The following is a 21,474-nucleotide window of genomic DNA, read 5'->3' on the forward strand; positions in this document are numbered from 1 at the left end:
CTAGCTGTCTCTATTTGTGCCATTTTAATTCACAGTGTATGATGGTTTCTTCTTAGGGACAACAGTTACACGTTTTGTGATGGAGGTAACCATGGCTATGACAATGAATTTAAAAGTATGGAGGTAAGATGATTTCTATTAAAGTCTTGCATCTTCTCATGAAGAAAATCAGTATGTGCTAGATGAACCAGGAGAATATATAATAGTTTTTGCAGTGCGCTTTTTCTTACCTGTCATCCAGACATGTAAACTGTGAATATGTATGGGGTTCACATATTGGTATTGCTTTTCATCAGTGTGTACAAGTCCAGCTTCTTTGGGATCCTGTAGTAAAACTTGTCATGGCTCACCTTAACTCCATGGAACCAGTAAATCAAGCATACTGTGTTCAGATGTGGAACACTAAGTTATTTCCTTTTCTACCAAAGCAATGACTGAAAAATCTCCATAAGCTCTGGGAATCCAGTTGAACATCTGAAGGCCTGTGTGCTCCAATAAGCTAAATCTCATTTTCTCTGCTTGTCTTACAAGCCTTAGGCATGTCATCAGGGCAAAAAGGTCGTTAATATAGTCTGTACATTAATATAGCTTGTATTGAAATTTTGTCTCTTTCACGTCCTGTAACAGGTCTATTTAGAGGTCTTGAGCTTTTGAGCTCAAGAGGATACATATTATTCATGTACTTTCTGTGATGTGAACCTTTAAGTAAGGTCAAGCATACCTCTATTAGTCCCATGTCCTGTGCCTAATAATGAGATTCTTCTAGGTCTTCACAACTGTATTAAAACCACATGTCAATATACTGATCAGAATGGCACTCAGTGTTTGTGTTGGACAAAAAAAAAAATAAAGTTCTGCGTGACGTAGAGACATTAATCATAGATAATCTTATGCTGGTGGCACAACGACTGATTAAAAAAATATTTCTTTATAAAGTAGTAATATGTCTTAATATTGTCTTTAAAAATATATTAAAAATTCCTTTTCTATTGTGAGAACATAAGAATATTATTTTAGAACAGATCATTGTCCTGTTTAGTCATGATTTCTGTATCTCATGGCAGAGAGCTAAGGCTTATGAAGTAGTAGAATCTGATGTGGGACTGTAGGTAGTATCAGTGTTCTGTTAAAATGCTTACAGATCCCAGCAAGGGTTGTCCAGTACTAAACTGTTCTGTTGGCATTACTGACTTAGGTCTCAGCAAAGCTTGAGATGGGTCTCCCCAGTTCCCTACTGCTGGATGTAGCCACAGCAATAGGCTCCTAAGCTATCCAAAGATTTTTGAGAATGCAAAAAAAATACAAATCCAAACCTTATATTTCTGGCTCAATATTAGCATTTAAATAGGATCTGTGAGTGCCAAAACTCTGCGTTTATTGAAGTGGTATTGTTGTTACCAACTTTTGCAATGAAAATATAAAAATGTGTGAATTTGAAACACAGCAAGCAATAATTTTCATAAGTATGCATCAAAATATTAAAAAAAGATAAAATATTTTTTCTTAAAATTATAGGTAATGGGCAAAATTTGCCTTTTTTATCAGAGCAATCCTGTATTATAACTTATGGCTATGAAAAGGCTATTTTGGTCCAGTGTCCCCATTTGCATAAAATACAACTGAATTGTTTTTTTAATTTGGGTTCCTTTAAATAGCATTTTTTTTGTTTTCCAATCTAGGCTATATTCCTAGGATATGGCCCAAGTTTTAAAGAAAAAACAGAAGTGGATGCTTTTGAAAACATCGAGGTTTACAACCTTATGTGTGGTGAGTAGAAACAATCTAGTACTTAAGATGATAAACCAGCAGTGCTTTCAAATGCCAGTGTTGTGAAAGAAAAAGTTTGGTGAATTCATTCAGAAGCTATTTTTTTTCACATACAATATGGAAGCCATGATGTTTTGCTTCCTATATGGTGCTGAAAGATTAACTGCCAGAAATTACTTTGCTTTGGAGGTTGTTTCTGACTGCAAAAGAAGTCCACTAAAGAACCATGGAGAAGTGCTCTTGCCATGTGGGCTTGCTGTTGAAGTGGTGTCTGTGGAATCATTTGGGGATAAGAACCTTTTAGAGACAGTTACAACTCTTGCTCATAGCTTCAGATGAACCATTGCAGCCACGACATTAAGCAATTAGGAAGTATGTTCCTCAGAAAATAAGGATTAAAGGATCACACAAAAATGCAATCAACTAGTATGCTTACTGAAGTGAGTCCAGAGGAGGGCTACTAAGATGATTAGGGGTCTGGAGCAGCTGTTGTATGAGGACAGACTGAGAGAGCTGGGCCTGTTAAGCCTGGAAAAGAGAAGACTGAGGGGAGATCTCATCAATGTGTATAAATATCTGAAGGGAGGGTCTCAAGAGGATGGAACCAGACCCTTTTCAGTTGTGCCCAGAGACGGGATGAGAGGCAGCGGGAAGCACAGGAAGTTCTATCTGAATATGAGAGGGCACTTCTTTACTGTGAGGGTGAGAGAGCACTGGCGCAGGTTGCCCAGAGAGGCTGTGAAGTCTCCTTCTCTGGAGATATTCAAAACACGCCTGGATGCCATCCTGCGCAATTTGCTCTAGGTGATCCTGTTAGCAGGGGGGTTGGACTAGGTGATCTTCAGAGGGCCCTTCCAACCTCAACGGTTCTTTGATTTTGTGACTTGCAAACAAGTTTGTACTCTGCATAAAATCATTTAATCTCAGGAATGTTATGGCAATGTATAAAACTGCATGAACAGTACTCAAGTACATAGATTAACAAATCTTGAAGAAGATATCAATGAACCTTTGTACCTGGAAAATTGCAATAAAGTTTAAATAATTGAATAACCTGTTGGTTCTACATTTAGAAAAAAATTGACAGAAAATGCATAGCAGTGGAAAGAGAGTCTATTTAAAATGCTATTCTAGTCTTAAAATAGCTTTACAAATGATTTAAAATTTCAAAATTTCCAACAGATCTGCTACGTATTACACCAGCACCAAACAACGGAACACACGGCAGCTTAAACCACCTGTTAAAAAATCCTTTTTACAATCCTTCACATGCAAAGGAGGAGTCATCTCCTTTATCATGTCCAGTTTCCAGTCTGACTCCTGCAGATGAATTGGGATGCACATGCAATAGTGTAAGTAGGAACTTTTGGAATCTTTCAATCATCTTTTTCAAGAGTGTTCTCATTTCTTTGATTTTTCTAAATGCTTGATTCATTCTGAAGGATTCTCTGATATTTTACAGATCACAAATTCTTCAGTAATAAACATGAGGTTAAATCTCACCACAGATGAAAGTAAGTAGACAGAAATGAAAGGGACATCAATATTTTTAAATCTATGCCTGTTTTATATTTTAAGTTTTTGGTTTCAGTGGGAATTTTTGCAATGTTAATTGCAATTTGAAGTGAAGTAGGAGAGCCAAGTCAGAAGCATAACTTTTTTTCTTGTTTCTTTGCATTTCCTTAAAAGATACTAATTGATACTTTTGTAGTGACATTTATGCAGAAGAACTAGATCTGAATCCCATTAAAATCTTGAGAAAAACCACACAGTTTTCAGTGGAAAGCCTGAGTACTTCTGAACCATATGACATATCTGTTTTTTGCCACCTTGCAACCATATGTTTATCTTTGATAAAAATTCTCATGCTACCATGTTTTTCTGTGAGATTTCTGGAAATTTTACGAAGCATTTCAATGTTTGCTAGCCTAATAGCTCTCTTTCCACTGGTAAGATGAATTCAAAAGATTTATATTCATATGAAATTGCAAAGAAATGAGAATTTGCATGTCTGATGTCATATCATGTTGACCCCTCTACGTTAAACAAAATTAAAACTGTTTTCTACGTTTCGTTATTCCACTTAGAAGCTAATAGCTTAAAGAAATACATGCTTATGTTTGTTGTCAGTTCTGTCTGTATTTATTAATGCTTTAATTTACACTTTGCTTTGTGTTTTTTCTCTGCTGGCTTAAACCTTTGTGTCATCAGAAATGTTATAGGAGAATGAATCAATCATTTTTTCTTAAATTATAGTAAAGAATGCAACCTCATACCATTTGCCATATGGGAGACCCAAAGTTCTTCAGAAAAACAGCATTTATTGCCTCCTTCCCCATTATCAGTATGTGAGTGGATACAGCCATGATATCTGGATGCCACTGTGGACTGCATACACCGTGAATAAGCCTGTAAGTTATCAAACATTTGTATCATTCTTAAATGTTTAATACACTGGACTGAAAATGTTGTTCATTCATTAGGAATTCTGGTTAAGGACTGGTGGATATTATGTGACCAAGGCCTTTATTTCTGAAAAGGAAAAAGTATCAATGATATCTGTCAAATTTTAAATATCTAAAAATATGTTTAAATAAGTGGGAATGGCCATATGTTAGGGACACAAGATATAAAAGAAGTTCGTTCCATTAAGCCAGTTCTTTAAAAGAGAGAAAGTGTGAAGGTTACTCCAACTTGCCTGTCAATTCCTGAGCAAAAGTGGTCTGTGATTTCCAAAACAGAAACTTTTAAGTTTTTCAATGATTATCATAGTCTTTATCCTATTAACAAACCTTTATACAACTCTGCAAGACAATTTGTACTAATGCATGATATGTTTTGCCTATTTGTTTTCTATTACATTCTATAATTTATGAAATATCATTACATCTGAATGAAACTCTGAGAGTTCAAGGGTATGCAACCCTAGAAAAATCTGAGTTCCCAGGGTCTGTAAGCTAGTGGACATTCATGAGCTTAATCCACTGTATAATTTGACCCTTTTTCTAAGTTGCCACGAGGAAACAACTTTTACACTTCAACCTTTATTTTCTCTCTCAAGAGAACTGTGTTAATGATATCTACGTGATTTCTTATTTTATCTGTACGCATATGGGGAAATAATTTTAAACAAATATATGCTGCTAGAATGTTTGCATTTCAGAAAGTTTTACTCTATGCTTTATACTAATTGTTCATAATCTGGGTGGAAGATCATAAATCCAACCCTAACAAGGTTTAAAACCTAGTGAAAAAAATGTCAATTTCAACAAAGATTATTTTTACTTCATTGTTTTTGATGATTTGCTCTTATAGCCTGGTATGAAAGTGCATTACCATACTGAAAACCAGTTAATTGTGGGCAGATTTTTTTTTGTGAATTTGCTTAATTACAAAATCCCACCAGAGTTGAGGTCTTTTTAATATTTCAACAACAGCAGCAAAAAGCTCGAAAAATCAAGTTACTTTTCAGCCATTTTCTTTTGTTGAAAACCAAATTCTCAGTTGGAAAAGTTTTTGCCCAATGTAACATCTAAGTCAACACAAATACATATGTGTGGGAGTTTCTGGTGGTGATTTATGCAACGTTGTGGGAAGCAGTGAATGATTAAGACAGAAGTATTAAAGTGTATAGCTCACAGCAGACAAATACAATGACGTACGTTTCCTATAGAAAGAATAGGAAAGAAGAAATTTTCTCTCTAATGCTCTCGGAAGCACAATGGTGAAAGGTTGTAAGTTTAAAAGTCAGCTCAATTACTAACATACCTTCCACAGTAAGCTGACATCACAATTTTAGTTTAATTACAACATGTAACACTTGAGGAAAAGCTTTGCAAGTTATGACAGCAGTGGAAGGACAGAAGGCTACAGCCACTACCTTTGACTGTAAGCTTTGGCTACAATACATGGGAATGGCAGAAGACTGCAATTTCTACCTAATTTTAATGTCTCTTACATTATTTATGTTTTCAATAAAGCCTGTGCAGAGATTTATACAATTTGCAAGGTGGGGTATTTTTTGACAGTAGATAGCTATAAAGAAGGGTTAAAACCATAAAACAAGTGGTACAGGCTGAAGTTCTGCTGGTTTTGTGTGATTTAGAAGTTTTGAAACTGGGCTGGCTGATGAAGCCAGCACACTTGCACACTTGCACTTGATACAGAATCAGGGATGTCATGGATAATATATAGTTACAGATCTTAAATAAATGATGTCAGACTTCAGGTTGCCTAGTATTCTTAGTCAAAAAAAAAAAAAAAAGATTGAAGGATATATTTTTTTTTGAGGCTTTATACTTATCTGCCTGGGAAGAAGGCAGATTTTACCTGCAGAAAGATAGCCCCTCCATCTGGCCGCAGACACCTACGGAATGTAGAATGTCTTTGCTGTATATAAACTCTTTGTATATAATATCTTTGCTGTATATAAAAGTGAATTCACTTTTTACAGTGGAACTGCAGTTTTATTTGCCATTCTGAGCTTTCAAGAGGTTTTCTGCGTAGGAATCTGGAGCATTTTTTGAGGTCAAAGAAAATTATGTGTAAGAATTTTTAAGTTTACTATAAAAATGTATTAAAATATATAATAATCTAATCTATTTTATGATGAAAACTGCAATGATGCATGTCTAAGTCACTGAGTTTTTTGGAACTACAGCTCAGTGCACTGGGATAATGGAAGTTTTGTTTTGTGTGGTTTGGCATTTTTTCTTCTTGATTACCGAAAAAAGATTCCTGGAAGTGGCTGAAGTTGACATGTCAGACCACAGCAGATGCTCAAGTCTGTCATGTAATGCAAATATCTCATGCTTCTCAATGTTAATTACGAACTAGTCAAAAGACAAAAATCTGCATCAGAAAAGGTAATGCATGGTGTGGTAGGCAAAGCTATTTTTTACAGTTGTAACTGCATTCTTCACGAGGCATTATGGTTCTTTGAACTTAAAGACAAGGAGCCAAACAGCTAAACCTGGCCTGATTCTGAAGTTTTGAGAAGATGGTTGTCAGTGTCAAGACCTCATTTCTTAATAAATCAGCCCTTCCAACAGCTTCTTTGAGAATCTTTCTATTCTTATTGAAAGACTACCTATTTAAAAAGAACTAATTTCTCTCTTTTGAGGAAGAGGAATGGAGAGGTGGTAGAGTGAGTATATTAGTTTATAGAGCATCAGAAATAAGGCTTGCAATCTTGGGTTTCACTAACTGTTGATCTCATTGAACTAAAAGGTGACATATGTAGCCATTCTCATCTCTTGGCAGCTTTAGATATTATTTACCACCTGACTTGTAGATCTTTGAAAAAGCAAGCTGAAATATTCTTGAGTGGTTGCTTTTTCAATATTTTGAGAGTTCATATGATGTTCATTATGAATTCTCATTTCTTCAGTTAAATTTTCTCCTGTGTTGCCCAATGTAAACAGCCATGAGCAGCTTTCATCTCCTGAATGTACGAGAGTGTTTCAGAAAATACAGGATGTAGTACATACATGAGACAGCTCTAAACCACTGTCTTCCTGCCATGGCACCTGTATTGCAGCTCATATTGTATAGATAGTAACATAAGATAATAAGGGAAGAGTTGGGGGATATTCTTATGGCTTCAGGCTGGAGAAAACATGAATGGTCTTGAAAACCCAACATCATGATATAGGTCTGAACATAGATTCATTGCTGTATTTGGATAACATAGGTGTAACCCCTATATTTAATGAGAATTAAAATGAAGTTCTGTTCAGGACGGTCCTTGGCATGTTTACTCTGTCCCTTGTTACTTTGATTCATATTTTCTTTCAGGGACCATGGAGAAATCAAAGTTGTTGTTGAATATCACAGCTTAATTATTAAGTTAGTTTCTTCAGAGTGAACCTGATCTGTTAACCCTGCCTGATTGATTTCAACACTAGAAAGGACAAATTACAGAAGTGAATTGGGTGTCAGTTTTGTATTGGGATTTACATTTGCTTAACAAGGACAGTTTATCTTCTCAATGGCAAAAACAGCCTTTTGTATTTTGTATTTCATTGCATGCCGTATATGTATTTTCCATTAATATATTACCTGACTGTGATATGAGCATCTTTAGAAATTCACATGAAAGTAAGTAAAGAAATTAAATCAAGAAGTGTGAAGAGGCATGAGAGGAACTTTCCACTTCTTTATTTTTATTTTTTTTTTCTGCTTGGTTTAAACCAATCAAAATCTACAGTGTGCTAAAATTCAATTTAGATGTTTAACTTCTTCATGTAAAGGTGTAAAAATTAAATGTGTTCCCTTCTTACCAAAATGAAAATAAATAACGCGTAAATAAGTATGAAAAAAGAAAGTGTAGTTAAATACAGAAATACACATTCTCATGTTTTATTTAATGCTATTGTATAATATAAGGCTACAGAAACAATTACACTAATCAGAATCACTTTTGGCCAGATATTAACTAGTGTGTATGCTAACATTAGTCAGTTGAAGTTAGTGAAGCTAGCCAGTAAAATGTGCTGAATTTACCCTGAATTTATTTAGCTTTCACTCTTCAAAGGCACAGACTGTTATTATTGAGACAGTATTCTCAGATGCTAAGGTATGGTGTTATTGGCATCTTTATATATAAACTGGTTTGCAGGAGGATGTGAAATCATGTTTGTGTTTCCAGAAATTTGTAAAAGGGATGAATGAGACAAAGTTGTCACCTGTTTTTGCCTAAGGTATAACCTTATTTTTGCTAATACAGTTTTAATCCTTATGCTGCATAAGGATTTCACTGAATTACCTACAAACAGAAGTAGAGGAAAAACACTTGGCAGAGAGCATCAGTGTCCATTACTTGCATTGGCCTGATTCACTATGAAAACAGGAGAAAATTCAATGAAGAACATTCTAGAAAGTTAAAAACATACAGAGCATTATGTTAGCCACAGCCGTGGGTGTAATACTTTTTTTTCCCTTTTCACAGGAAAGCACATCTTCTCTTCCTCCCACTGTTTCAGACTGTCTGCGGGCTGATGTTAGAATCCCTGTTGCTCATAGCCAAAATTGTTCCGACTACCCAGAAGGGCTGAACTTGACATACGGTTTCCTCTATCCTCCCAGTGAGCATGATTCTTTTTATAGCTGGAGCATAGAAAGTCTTAATCAGCTGGATGTGGGTTTATGTTTAAACATATACCCAAACACCAAAACAAACTTCTTTGGATCTGCATGTTGGGCAGAAAAAGGTTTCCAGTGTTTGTAGACTGACCAAAAACCGGACAACTGCTACTTGTATCTAAATATTTTCAGCTTAGAACATTTACGTTTTTCTTTAGAAAATGGAATAACTTGAATGTGATGAAAACTGGTCAGAAAGATGTAAAAGGATTTGAGTGAAGAGCTCCCCCTATTCCTCTGTATGAAAATTCATTTTCTATTGACAAATTTGGTAATGACTGTATTGAACAGGTTGTAGAAACAAATTTGGAGATATTAGTTTTGGAGGAGGATCATGCACTGATGCTCAAATATCAGCTTCAGTTACAAATGGATAGGAATCAGATAGGCACAGAGCCTTTTTAATCATATCACAAAGGTACCACACAATTTAATATACTTTGGAAGATACTTTCTTTCTGGGGAACTTGCTTCATAGAGAGATGAAATCAAAAGAAAACACATCTCATGAAAGCGGAATAGCCTGGAAATTACAATAGGTGATAAATACAGTGACTTTATGCTCTAATAGTTCCTTTCCAGTCTACTCCGTGAACAAATAAATTAAAATTATTCTCTGAGATATTACATGTGGAAAAAAACCACAAAACTGTCATTGGTATTTGATGTAATTATGACAGAAACTTTCTATCTAGCCCAATATAGTTCAGACATAACTGTGTCTGTATATGGCTTCATGTGTTGTGTTCTGACTTCTGTGGAGTAGCAGAAAATTTAAATGTTAAGAAATGTAAAGTGATTTAATTACATGTACCTGAAATTTATAGTGACGCATGTATCAAATAGGTCTTTGTATACCATTTCATTAATATATACTTTGTTCTTTTATATAGACTTCAGTTCATCTGTTCTTGAACAGTATGATGCCTTACTCACCAGCAATATTGTTCCCATGTATGGAGCCTTCAGAGGTAGGATCCAAGATTTTGATTATTTTTGATTAATTTTCTGTAATTAACATTGTGGATTTGATATAGCTATGACAAGGACTTAAAAGCATTAAGTCATGGCCTTCAGTATATCCAGATCTCATGCAAATATATTTAAATCTTTTTAAAAATAGATGTATGAAATTACAATACACTTACACGAACTAATTTTTTAATGTGTATAGCCATCTGCTTAAGTGTACATAACATGAAGTACTAGCTATGGAACTTGTGGAACAATATCCCCATGGGGAAAAGCTCGAGTTGAAGGAAAATGGCACATTTTCTTTTCTTTTGCAAGGTCTCAAGGGAAGACAGGACAAAGTTTGTAAACAATGCCCTGATACCTGATGTTTCATCAAACAGAACCTCAAACCAGATACTGTAGAATATTTCTTTCAGGCAGATATTTCTGTTATACAAGTACAGTAAGCTACATTAACCCTTTCCAACCAACTTGACTTGCATTTGTTTATAATCATTGATTAGAATTTATACAAATGCCTGTTGTCCTGTTTTACTTTTAGGCTTATGCTCATTCTCATAGACAAAGAATAGAAAGAGAAATTACTGAAGTAAAAGTAATGATCTGGGCTGAGGCCAGGCCAATCCCAAGCACAAATACAGGCTGGGCAGAGAATGGATTGAGAGCAGCCCTGAGGAGAGGGACAAGGAGGAGGTGGTGGATGAGAAGCTTGACATGAGCCGGCAATGTGTGCTTGCAGCCCAGAAAGCCAACCGTGTCCTGGGCTGCATCAATTAGCAGTGTGGTCAGCAGGTTGAGGGAGGTGATTCTGCCTCTCTGCTCTGCTCTTGTGAGACCCCACCTGGAGCACTGCGTTCAGCTCTGGGGCCCCCAGCACAAGAAGAACATGGAAGTATTAGAACGAGTCTTCCATCCTTGGAAGTGTTCAGGGCCAGGTTGGATGGGCCTTTGAGCAACCTGGTCTAGTGGAAGGTGTCCCTGCCTATGGCAGGGGGTTGTAACTAGATGGCCTTTGAGGTCCCTTCCAATCCAAATCATTCTATGATTCTATGATGTAACTACTTTTCTAATACATTCAGACATCATTTATTCATTCACAAATCATATAAAAAATAGAGATCCAGAAAACCTAAGTGGCTTTAATCTTCCAAGTAAATCAAAGACATTATGGAAAATCCAGTGTTCCAAGGAAAACTGTACAAGAGATTTAAACTTACAGGAAGTTACTATAGGCCATAAACAAGAATAAATCTATAGGGGGTACCTCCCAGCCCTCCAAACCCATGATTTCTTTTTTTTTTTCCTTGATAACTGCAAATATTCAAATAGTCTTAGTAGATTGTAATCTACAAATTATATTTGCTCAAATAACATTTGTGAAATAAGACAAATTGCCTAGTGATATTTCACATGAGTTCTGCAGAGTTAGGCTAACTCTCAGGTGGTAAATATTCCTTTCTCAAAGCCATTGTCTTGGATTCTACTAATTGGCACAGTTTTGGGTGCTAGCAGATAGGCCAGAAATAAATGGCCTTTCAGCTTTATAATTGTACCTTTGTCTTCAAATTGATAATGAATGCATTGTCTCCAGTAGTACAATGGAGCTTGCAAGAGGCGTAATAGCATTTACTATTACCCTGAACAGTGAGTGACAGCCTGTACTTTCTGATGAAATCCAAATTGTGTGTCAAGAGTTGATTTTATGGGCAGTTTAGTTTGGATTTTTTTTCTTATCTATCTATAACAAAAAAAAAGAAAAGGCAAGGTGTTCTTCTTTAGTGCAGAAATAACCCCAATTTAAAGTTAAATCTGCTTGTAATTTTTTTTTTAATTGCAGACATATGGGACTATTTCCATAATGTGCTTCTTCAGAAGTATGCTAGAGAAAGGAACGGAGTAAATGTTGTCAGTGGACCAGTGTTTGATTACAATTATGATGGCCATGTTGACACTGTTGATGAAATTACACAGTAAGTATACAGAAAAGCCAAAGGTCAAACTCTGGACTATTTCCCACTGTCTCCAAACAAGCCTTTTTTTCAGAGAGAATGAAAAAAACAAGTGTCAAGGAGAACTGAGTCTTCCCCTTCTAATGATACATCCACTGTTGCTCATGCAGTGGCAAATTCTCTTGTAAGCAGGTACAATACTGTAGAAATTGAAGTTCCAGTAAAGAGAAAAAGGCTTTGCAGTTACATATGTAACTATGTACATATGCACAGATACAGAGCAGTAATTTACTTCCTAAGTTTATGCTTAGACTTTTTGTCCTCTGTAGTGGAAATACTGGAAGAATATATGACATCTAAATATATGGAGGATGTGCTTAAGTGCAGTTTTCTTGCTTCTATGTTTGTGCCCACTCAGCTATTTGTTGTTTCTCCCTGTTTTCTCAAACTGTGTTTTAGCAAAGACCAGTTTTGCATGTTCAATGCATTCATGTAGCTGGGTATGTAACGTGTAACATTCCTGAGAGGTACTCTTGGCTTTCATAAAACAGAATTCTGTAAAAGATAAAGACCAAGTTTTACTAGGGAGTAGTGAAAGTAGAAGGGAAAAGAACAAAAACCAAACCAAACAAACACACAAAATAACCCAAAACAGAATATGCAAACAACTTGGGTTGTTCCAAATATAGGGAAAATACCTTTTGACAGTAAGGACACTTACGTAGTAGAAAAATGCTTGGAAATCTGTACTGCTGAATCTGTCTTTGGAGATGTTTTATTCAAGGCTAGACTTAATACCACATCTGTCAAAAATGGTTTGAGAATGGGAAAATCAACCCTGCCGCGAAGTAGGAGGGTGGAAGGGAGGAGAGACTGGAACTTCCTTCCAAGCAGAATGCCGTAATACACAGTCGACCACATAATTTTGTCTACAGTTTTGAACAAGCATGTTCCATTCAGCATGCTATTCAGTCATAGTAAGCAGAACAATGATTTCACTGGTGGTGTTTGGTTAAATTTTGAAGAAATACAGCAAATTTGGGAAGCTCCTCATAAGTTTATATACGGAAGTGGCCATGCTAACAGAATAACCAGTAAATGGAGGAAAAGACATTTTGAATTAGGTATCCTAAACTGGTGGCATATAGCCACAATTCATCATTCTGACTATGAATCCCCCAAGCTGTTTATTTTAATCATAAGAAAAGTAGAAGTCACATAACAGTGAAAGATCTGTACTGAGATGAATTCTATAAAATACTAGTGGTATCAATGGTTTTTACAGTTGATATCTAGATAAGTCCCTTAACTAATGTTTGTTTTATAGGCATGTAAACAACACACAAATCCCTATCCCAACCCATTACTTTGTGGTTCTGACTAGCTGCAAGAACAAATCCTATACTCCCCTGAACTGTACAGGTTCTTTGGATGCTCTGTCTTTTATCATTCCTCATCAACCTGACAACACTGAAAGCTGTGCTGTAAGTATAGTTTTATGTTTCCATGTGCAAATAAGCTTTGTGAACTGATTCCCTGTGTGATACAGTTATCTGGAGAATCATTAGATGTCTAAGGTATTTAGACCAGTATTTAGGTAAATTCATTCCCAGTTAGCTGAGCATGAGTTGAGAGATAATGAAGACTAGGAGAGCAAGAAGCTCCAGGAGAAGCAGCAGGAAACAAACCAGCTGATTGGAAGCAAGCGAGAAGAATAAATGAGGGTTTGATAAGAGGACTTGGAAATACTGTCACCTGACAGGTGAGTGAGAAGGGCTGAGAACAGCAGAACAAACAAGTTTGATGAAATATCTGTATGGAAGGCTGCAGGATAAACTTACTCTGGAGGTATCAGAGGTCTTGGAATATTACTCCCTTCAGTGTAGCCAGAGGAATTCCTTCAGTCCTTTGTTCCATGTTTGTTAGAAATTAGACAGCAGGCATTTAGATGGATCATTCTGCAGTTGAAATTCACAGTTAACAATCAGAAATACATACTATAATTAAAGAAGACATATGCTTTCCACTAAGAGTGCAAATCTCACATTTTGTAGCAAACTGAAAATAAATTAGTGGAGTATAACTTGTATTGCTGAACCAATTATTGGAATATATCTATTCCATAAGCCCTGGGATGCAGAAGGTTCCTTAGCTCAGTGTCTGTGTTAGTCTTCCCACACAAAAGTATAGCTGTACAGACTTGAACTAGACTTCAAAGCAATTTAATTGTATTTATTTAGTTAGTGATTTTGAACTCATAAACCCAGATGGGTACAAGCTTATTGCTTAGAAAGAACTTGGGTATCTCCACTTCTGTGTTGTCATCTCAGAGTTGACCAAATGCACAAAATAAATAATCTTTATGAATTAGCCTTTATACTCTAGCAATTAATCTGTTGTTTCTAAAGTTTAGCAAAAAAAACTCAATATCATTGCACTCCATATTTTTCATTGTGTACTGTGAACAATTGTGTCAGAAGATGATATTGGTAACAGAAAAGCAAATTATCATCTGTTTGCATAAAAACTTTGTAGGTAAATAATTCAGCATATTTGATTGTGCTTATATTGCGTTGATTAGAGCTTATATTTCCATTTTTTCCCTGTCTATCTAGCAATTATTATTGCTGTCCAACAATCAAGGCTAAGCTGCTGTAAAGACTTTGTTCAGGTTCTCATATACCTGTTTTTTGGCTAGCCTGAGTACTGTAATTAATTTGTACAGTAACTAAAACTATCCTGACTTGGTTGTTTAAAATAATACTCACATGTACTTTGTAGTTAAAAGCCAAATTTGCCATTTCAGCATAATTTTGCTTCTTTGTTACTTTGGAAGTGGTGAGAGGGGACATCCCTTTGCCTCTATGTAAGCGAGATCTGTAAAAGCAAGGCTGCAAAGATGTCTAGGAAAACCTGAAAAACGTTTTACAAACTGAAGGCCTTTAATGCCATAAAAGGCACTCTCTTGTGTGGTGGTTGTGTTAGACAATGACCAGTGCTGGAACATTGTTCTTGTTTGTTTTGGCAGGAAAACAGGTTGCCTTCTGAATGGGTTGAAGAAAGAGTTCAGGCTCATTCGGCACGTGTTCGTGATGTGGAACTGCTAACTGGGCTTGACTTTTACCAGGAAAGACAGGAATCTGTCTCTGAGATCTTACAGCTAAAGACGTATTTGCCAACATTTGAGACTGAAATTAACTGACTTTGCGTTTAAAAAGTGGTATTTGGAAGAAAGAAAATCAAAGTGATTTCCTTGCTAAATTATGCAGGAAACACGGCTGCAGCTCCTCATTAAGAAAAGACACACTACACAGCTACTTTTGTTTTCAGATTCCTGTTCTTCAGTCAAGTGTTTTGTATGAACTGAATAAAAATTATCTTAATTTACTTAAATTGTCATTGCTAAGCCAATTTTCTAAATTGAGAATATTTTAATGCAAATGGTTTGGGGAAAAACAAACAAACAAACAAACAAAACCTGTAACAGGAACATGTTTCATAGTAGAAAACCCAGAACTGTAAGCTGTATAGAAACTTTCTGCAATGGAGCTGGGAAGAGAAACAGTTTGAGAGGAGTGCGTGTGCTTTTTCCCTTGTGTTTATCAGTGAGGTTAAGGTTATCTAATACCCTGGAATGTTCTGAATTCCTCTTTCTCATCCAATTCACATGGAAACTGCTATGTACTTAAAAAGACATTCAGACTCACATAGAGTCTGTATATAGTGGACTTGTCTTCTATGACCATCCATTGTCTTTTCCACTTGAGTTAATTCATTATACTAGTAACAACTGAAGTGAAATTAGAGTCAATGAGTAATCTGTATTCTGTACCCTTCAGAAACCTTAAAGCATTCTGAACAAGAAGAGGTGAAAGTAGCACTATGGCCAGAAGGATTTTGTCAGGATATTTACCTGTATTTGCAATGTTTCACAAATGTCTGGCAACACCAAAATATTTGTGTTTATTTTTAAAGTTAAACCTGAGATTAGAGGATGAAATTAGTGGTAACATGCAAAAAATGGTCAGTGTTACCTTCCGTAGTGACTTTATACACAAAAAATCTATCAAACTGTGCTGTACACAAATTACTGCTGTGAGCAGGGCAGTAGGACAAGGCAGTGGAAATTCCCCAATTCTGCTATTACAGAAATGCTATGTGTTAATTGTGTTGAGCTGATTTTCTCCACTAAAAGTGCTATTAAATACAGGTATGAATAACAGAAGATAATTGACCATTTGTCTTGTTTGTAGGCACAGTGGGGAATTTTGAAGAAACATGTTAGAGTGTTTCAATTTTTAACTAATTGTAGACTGAAGAAGATATCTCTTTAAAAAGAAGTCTTAAAAACTTGTAGAAAAAAATACTTTTCCACATCTTAGGTGAGCTGTTTATTCATGTATACTCCAAGCATAGTTTAGCAATATTTATCACACATCAAGATGTGGGACCAACGTACCACACATGGCAGGTCCTAGACTTAAATAGCTGCAAAATTAATTCACCGTCCTCCTTCACAAACTTATTTGTAATTCCTCTTTATCCAAATGTCTACCACCCCTCGCCTCCTTCCCCAAACCCAGCCCACCTCACCCTGCTGATATACGTTGCCCCTTCTGTATGAACATCCCTGCCTCTCAGGCTGACAAAAATGTATTTCTCATTCAGTATTGTGTAGCATCTAACACAAGAGGATCTGGATCACATGTATGGGTTTTAAACAAACTTTTGTGTGAATGGAGTCTGAAATTGCAGTTATTCTAAAAAAGCAAATTTGAAAGTGTTTTTGCCAGGGTTGGGTTTATTTCCCCTACTGTTCTACTGTCGTACTACTGTCGTACTACTTACTGTTTGCAAGTGTCATGGGTCATTCACAGATAAAGGTGGGGGAGATTGCATAGGAATAAATAATTGAAAAAGTTATTTAAGGACTTGGTTCTTAGCCCTTTATCCTTCCTCTGGCACTGACGTCTTGGTATTCTCCATGATCAAGGGTCTCCAGCTTTCTCAGTGCAGCTTCTGTGTGCAGTACACAGAGCATCTCTCACACCCCGTGACATAAATGGTGCTATACATTGCTTCTGGCAGTATTGTTTTCCCTCTTCTTCTCCCCCAAGACTGTTACATCCATCTGTTAGTTGATCTTGTGGTTTCACAGAACTCCTTGAAACTGTCGCATGCTTTGCGATTTACAGGAAAAAACATGGGAATTGTTCCCCCCCTCCACACACACTAAGTAGAAGGGAATAGGGAGCCCAGTCATCAATTGATTTACAACATGTCTGGATTTATGACTGATTTGGTGGAAAATTCCCCTTCCCCAGTTACGTGAGCCAATGCCTGCATTACAGGTTGGGGGAACTTTTAGTCTTCTCTTGCACATAATGTATGATATATAATACGTATTACTATAGAGGACACTTGCAGTAAACATATAATTTTTAGAATACTCCCATTTATTTCTGTGCCTGGGGAATTCAGAATACAGTAAGTAGGCAAAATATCATCTTGATACGTTCAGTATGAACTCTAGCGCAAAAAGTGCTCAAACCTGTAACCTCAGATAGGTACCTAGCAGTGAGCGTGTCTGAAACTCTTCCAGTAAATCAGCAAGTGTTTTTAGATTACTATTAATAATCTTTGATTCTAGAAAACTTATAGATGTACTGTGCAACACTGATTATTATAAGAAATCTGGATTTTATGACTCATAATGACTTCAAAGAGCTTTAAATCATGTTGATAGAATCATGATTAGGGGTTGGATTTGTCCCTGTTTGACCCCCTTGCATCACATAATCAGAGCTGCACATGGGAGAAAATGCAGATCTTCAACCCTGGAGATTTGTGCCAGGGAAATTCATTGGTGTTTAGGCTTTAGAGACCTTAACTTAAATTGTTAAAAGGTTCATAGGTTTGCACAGGCGTTTTGTTTAAATTTGAAAGTGTAATTCCTTATCCATAGGTAGAAATGTTATTTATTTATTTATTAAATACAGTCTTCTGCCAGTTCACAAGAAAACACTCAATACTGTATGTATAGGGTTGCATTAGCAGTAAGGGTATAGCCTGAACTTTATATTAGTTCCCTAAGATATTTTTATGGATCTTCTGCTTTTTGAAATAGAATAACTTCTGCAATATGCATAGAGATGGGAATGAAGAGCTGCCTCAAATGTCTCAAACGGTATTCATATGCCACTAAAGCTAGAAACTTTAACACAGTCATTTGAACAATATAAATATGTACGTATTAATTCAAATAAAATTGACTTTTACCATTTCAGCTGCTTACATTTCAAGACTCTCAACATTGGTTGTGTTACTCAACTCTAGAAGGCGTTACAAATGCAAAGAATACTTTTTTTTTCTTTCATTAAAATTATCAAATAATTAAATTTCTGATATATAAAAGAGAGTAGAAGGGGGATATATTCCATATTGCACTTCAGGCAGTGAAACTAAATGCAACATTGTCAGAAGTCTACTTAGGACGTGCTCTTAGGGCACGCTATAGGGAAGCTGGACAAAATAGTGTTCTACAGAATGAATGTATACAACTGATATTTTTAACTCAGAAATGCTTACCAATGCAAGCACAGAAACAGTACAAGGTACAACAAATTGACAATAACACATAATAAAACCAGCATATAGTAAATATTTACTTTACTCTTACAAACATTCTGCTCCTTTGATAACCACTCTAAAGTGTTGTGAGAACTAAGAAATAATGTTGATTCTGAAAGGTTAAAACTTGTCCTCTTTTCTAGGGGATGTACATATAACTTTCCAAAAATGACAAGACCTTTGGTTCTGTGTTTTTCTGCCATTTTTGGGAGACCTAAGTGTCAAGCTGAAGTGGAATAGATATAAATCAATCTGCTGACTATAAAAACAGATAAGTCCTGGCTCTCATAGCCACCTTATGTGTGAGAATTAAAAATATAAATTCTGTAAAACATGATTTTCCGTTGTCCACTATTGAAACAGAAACTTAACACTCCTGAAGCCATTGAAAATCTGAGCTCAGGTGGATTTGGTTGTTTCCCTTTCTTATGTTGACTTCTTTCAGTATTAGAACCAAATCTGTAAGTAAATACAGAAATTTGGCACTATCTATAGCTAGTCTTGTTCCTGCATCAAGGCAGGGTTATATGGGAGAGAACAGGTGAGGGAAACACAGCTTACCCTGCCCCAGAAAATCCTACAGCCAGAGCAAGGAAAAGCCTAAGAACTTTTGTTTAACAAGTGCTACCACATTTCCCTTGCACCACGCCCTGACCCTTAGAGACTGTCACCATGTAAAAACACATTTTTTTTTTCTCCTTTAATATTTATTACAGACGCTGCTAACTTTTTGTCAGTACCTCACTGAAGGCTACCTTCAAAGTTGAGTGCAGGCATTTAAATGGCACAGAGCACTCTTGCTATTGAATTCTGTGCCAATACACTGGCACAGAATACTCTTGACTCATTTCTTGGACATTCTTCCTCTAGGAAAATAGGATCAATGGATACAGATAGGGCTGATTTTCACCTCCCATGGTGATCCTGCAATGTTTGCACGTAGGATAACAGGATTTTTCATATTCAAAATGTGCAGCTGTGTTTTCTATCCTAACTGTACAGTTTCTATGCATTGCAGAGTCCCTGCCTGTGGTTGAATTGCTGTCCATAAGGAGTCAGGTAAATATGTTGTGCATCCAGAGCTGATGTCTTGGGAGAAGAGGAGGCGCCTGCCTCTTCTCGATCAAGCCACGCTTCCTTTCCCAAAGATATTTTTCCCTGGAGATTGCTGGGATGACTTTCCTTCCCAAAGTCTGGAAATAGCAGAAAGTCTGAATCCTTCTCAGTCCCTTTGGGCAGAAATCAAAGAACATGACAGCCCTCAGAGGGATGAGAAGTGAAGGGAGGAGCATGAGTTGGGATCAGTCAGGGTTACAATTTAGGGCAGCTTCAGGTTTGGGATTACCCAGACATGAAGCTGGGGGGTGTCTTTTGCCAAGGATCCAAATTACTTTTGGGTGTATATTAAGGACACATGGCAACTGATGTGCCAGATCAGAAACTGCCCACTGACCAGGAAGCCATTAAGGAATGAAGCTTGGCCACAGCCTGCTCTGTCTGCGATGGTTAAAGCTGGCAGGAGAGCAAATGCTTCCCGAGCCCAGCTGCAAGGAGGGCAGGTCTCCAGGCCCTACTCCATGCGAGAGAAATGTGCGTGGGAAGAAGAGGACTCCTGATTTTCAGAGGCTCTCCAAGGAAAAGCAAACTTGCTGAGCTTTGTTTGGTCTCTGGCTTGCCTCTGATTGCCGAGTCAGATTGCTGGTTAGCTCAGGGAACAGCTCACCTGGCACACGCGTGTGCACAGCGCTAGGGACTGCAGAGAGCCCTGCTATGAGCTGGGGGGCAGGCCGGTCTCTTCTGAGCACGTGGCGGGCACAGCCTTTCCTTCAGGAGAAAGAAGAGGCTGAAGTCATGTAGGTAGTTGGTGGTAAGGAAGTCATTTCTCTGGCTGATCGTGCCTCAACACCAGATGTTGTTTACTGTTATGATGACAGTGGGAGATAATTGAGAAATCACTCTTATAAGCCTCATGGTGGGACACGTGAATTTTGGCTACGTTGTGACTTCAGCAGGATCAACAGTTCACAAACAGACACATACCAACAATACCAACTCCAGCTGTGCATGCAAGGTACAACAAAGATGACCGAGGCCTTTTAAATCATTTTCATGACTGCTTGTAGGGCTTTGTGGCTGAAAGAGAAATGAGCTATGGGTTCAGGTCCTCACTTTGATGGGAGCACTCTAAACAAATGCTCTTTCGTTCCCTTGAAAGCAAAACTTCCCAGCTTTTTTCCTAATTCTACCCCTTAACAACTTGAATTTTTCTCAGCAGGTTCCAGGCAGGACATGCACAATGGTTCAGGAGGGTCTGAGTGCCTGTAAGGACCACTTACAGGGTAAGGTGGAATAAAAAGCTGAAAAGACTTGTAACTTGAAGGTTAGATTTGATGCATTTTCTAGGTCATTGCAAACATAGCAGATCTAAATATGCCACTCTGGGGAATCAGAGGTTCCCAGAGCTGTGGAGGCTGGAAGGCATCTCTGTGGAGGATCCAGTCCAAACCCCCTGCCCACAGCAAGGTCAGCTACAACAGGTTGTTCAGGTCTGTGTCCCATCAGGTATCAGAATATCTCAAGTGATGGAGACTCTGTAACCTTTCTGGGCAAGTAATTCCATCTTTAGAGCAAAAGCTTTTTCTCATGTTTAAGTTGAATTTCCTGTATTTCAGTTTGTCTCTTGTCCTGGCACTGGGCATGAAAGAAGAGAGCCTGTTTCTGTTCTCTGTACACCTTCCCTTCAGTAAGACATTGATGAGATCTTCCCTGAGCCTCCTCTTCTCCAAGGCTGAACCGTCCCAGCTCTCTCAGCTTTTTTTCACAGGAGAGAGGCTCCAGGCCCTTGATTATCTTCATGACTGTATTCTCTCCTATATGCCCATATCTCTCTTATACTGGGGAGCCCAGCACTCCAGGGGCAGCCTCACCAGTGCTGGAGAGAGGGGAAGGATTTCCTCTCTCCACCTGCTGGCAATACTTCGCCTAATGCAGCCCAGGTTGCCCGTTGACC

At 37.3% G+C, this 21,474-nt stretch overlaps 1 protein-coding gene across 3 annotated transcripts in view; it reads left to right on the forward strand.

The window, feature by feature from the left end:
• The window catches only part of ENPP3 (ectonucleotide pyrophosphatase/phosphodiesterase 3), a 46,878-nt gene extending 30,121 nt beyond the window's left edge, over positions 1-16,757 (forward strand). For all 3 annotated transcript variants that reach the window (XM_083830696.1, XM_083830695.1, XM_083830694.1), the window contains 10 exons: positions 57-123; positions 1,680-1,767; positions 2,950-3,119; positions 3,230-3,281; positions 4,024-4,178; positions 8,717-8,852; positions 9,804-9,881; positions 11,723-11,855; positions 13,162-13,318; positions 14,863-16,757. In XM_083830696.1, the coding sequence (XP_083686822.1) occupies positions 57-123; positions 1,680-1,767; positions 2,950-3,119; positions 3,230-3,281; positions 4,024-4,178; positions 8,717-8,852; positions 9,804-9,881; positions 11,723-11,855; positions 13,162-13,318; positions 14,863-15,036 (1,210 nt within the window). In that variant the 3' untranslated portion in view covers positions 15,037-16,757. The remainder of the gene's footprint in view (positions 1-56; positions 124-1,679; positions 1,768-2,949; positions 3,120-3,229; positions 3,282-4,023; positions 4,179-8,716; positions 8,853-9,803; positions 9,882-11,722; positions 11,856-13,161; positions 13,319-14,862) is intronic.
• Positions 16,758-21,474: the final 4,717 nt, after the last annotated feature.

Source organism: Anser anser (genome assembly GCF_964211835.1).
Source record: "Anser anser genome assembly, chromosome: 3".
NCBI classification, from domain to species: Eukaryota; Metazoa; Chordata; class Aves; order Anseriformes; family Anatidae; genus Anser; species Anser anser.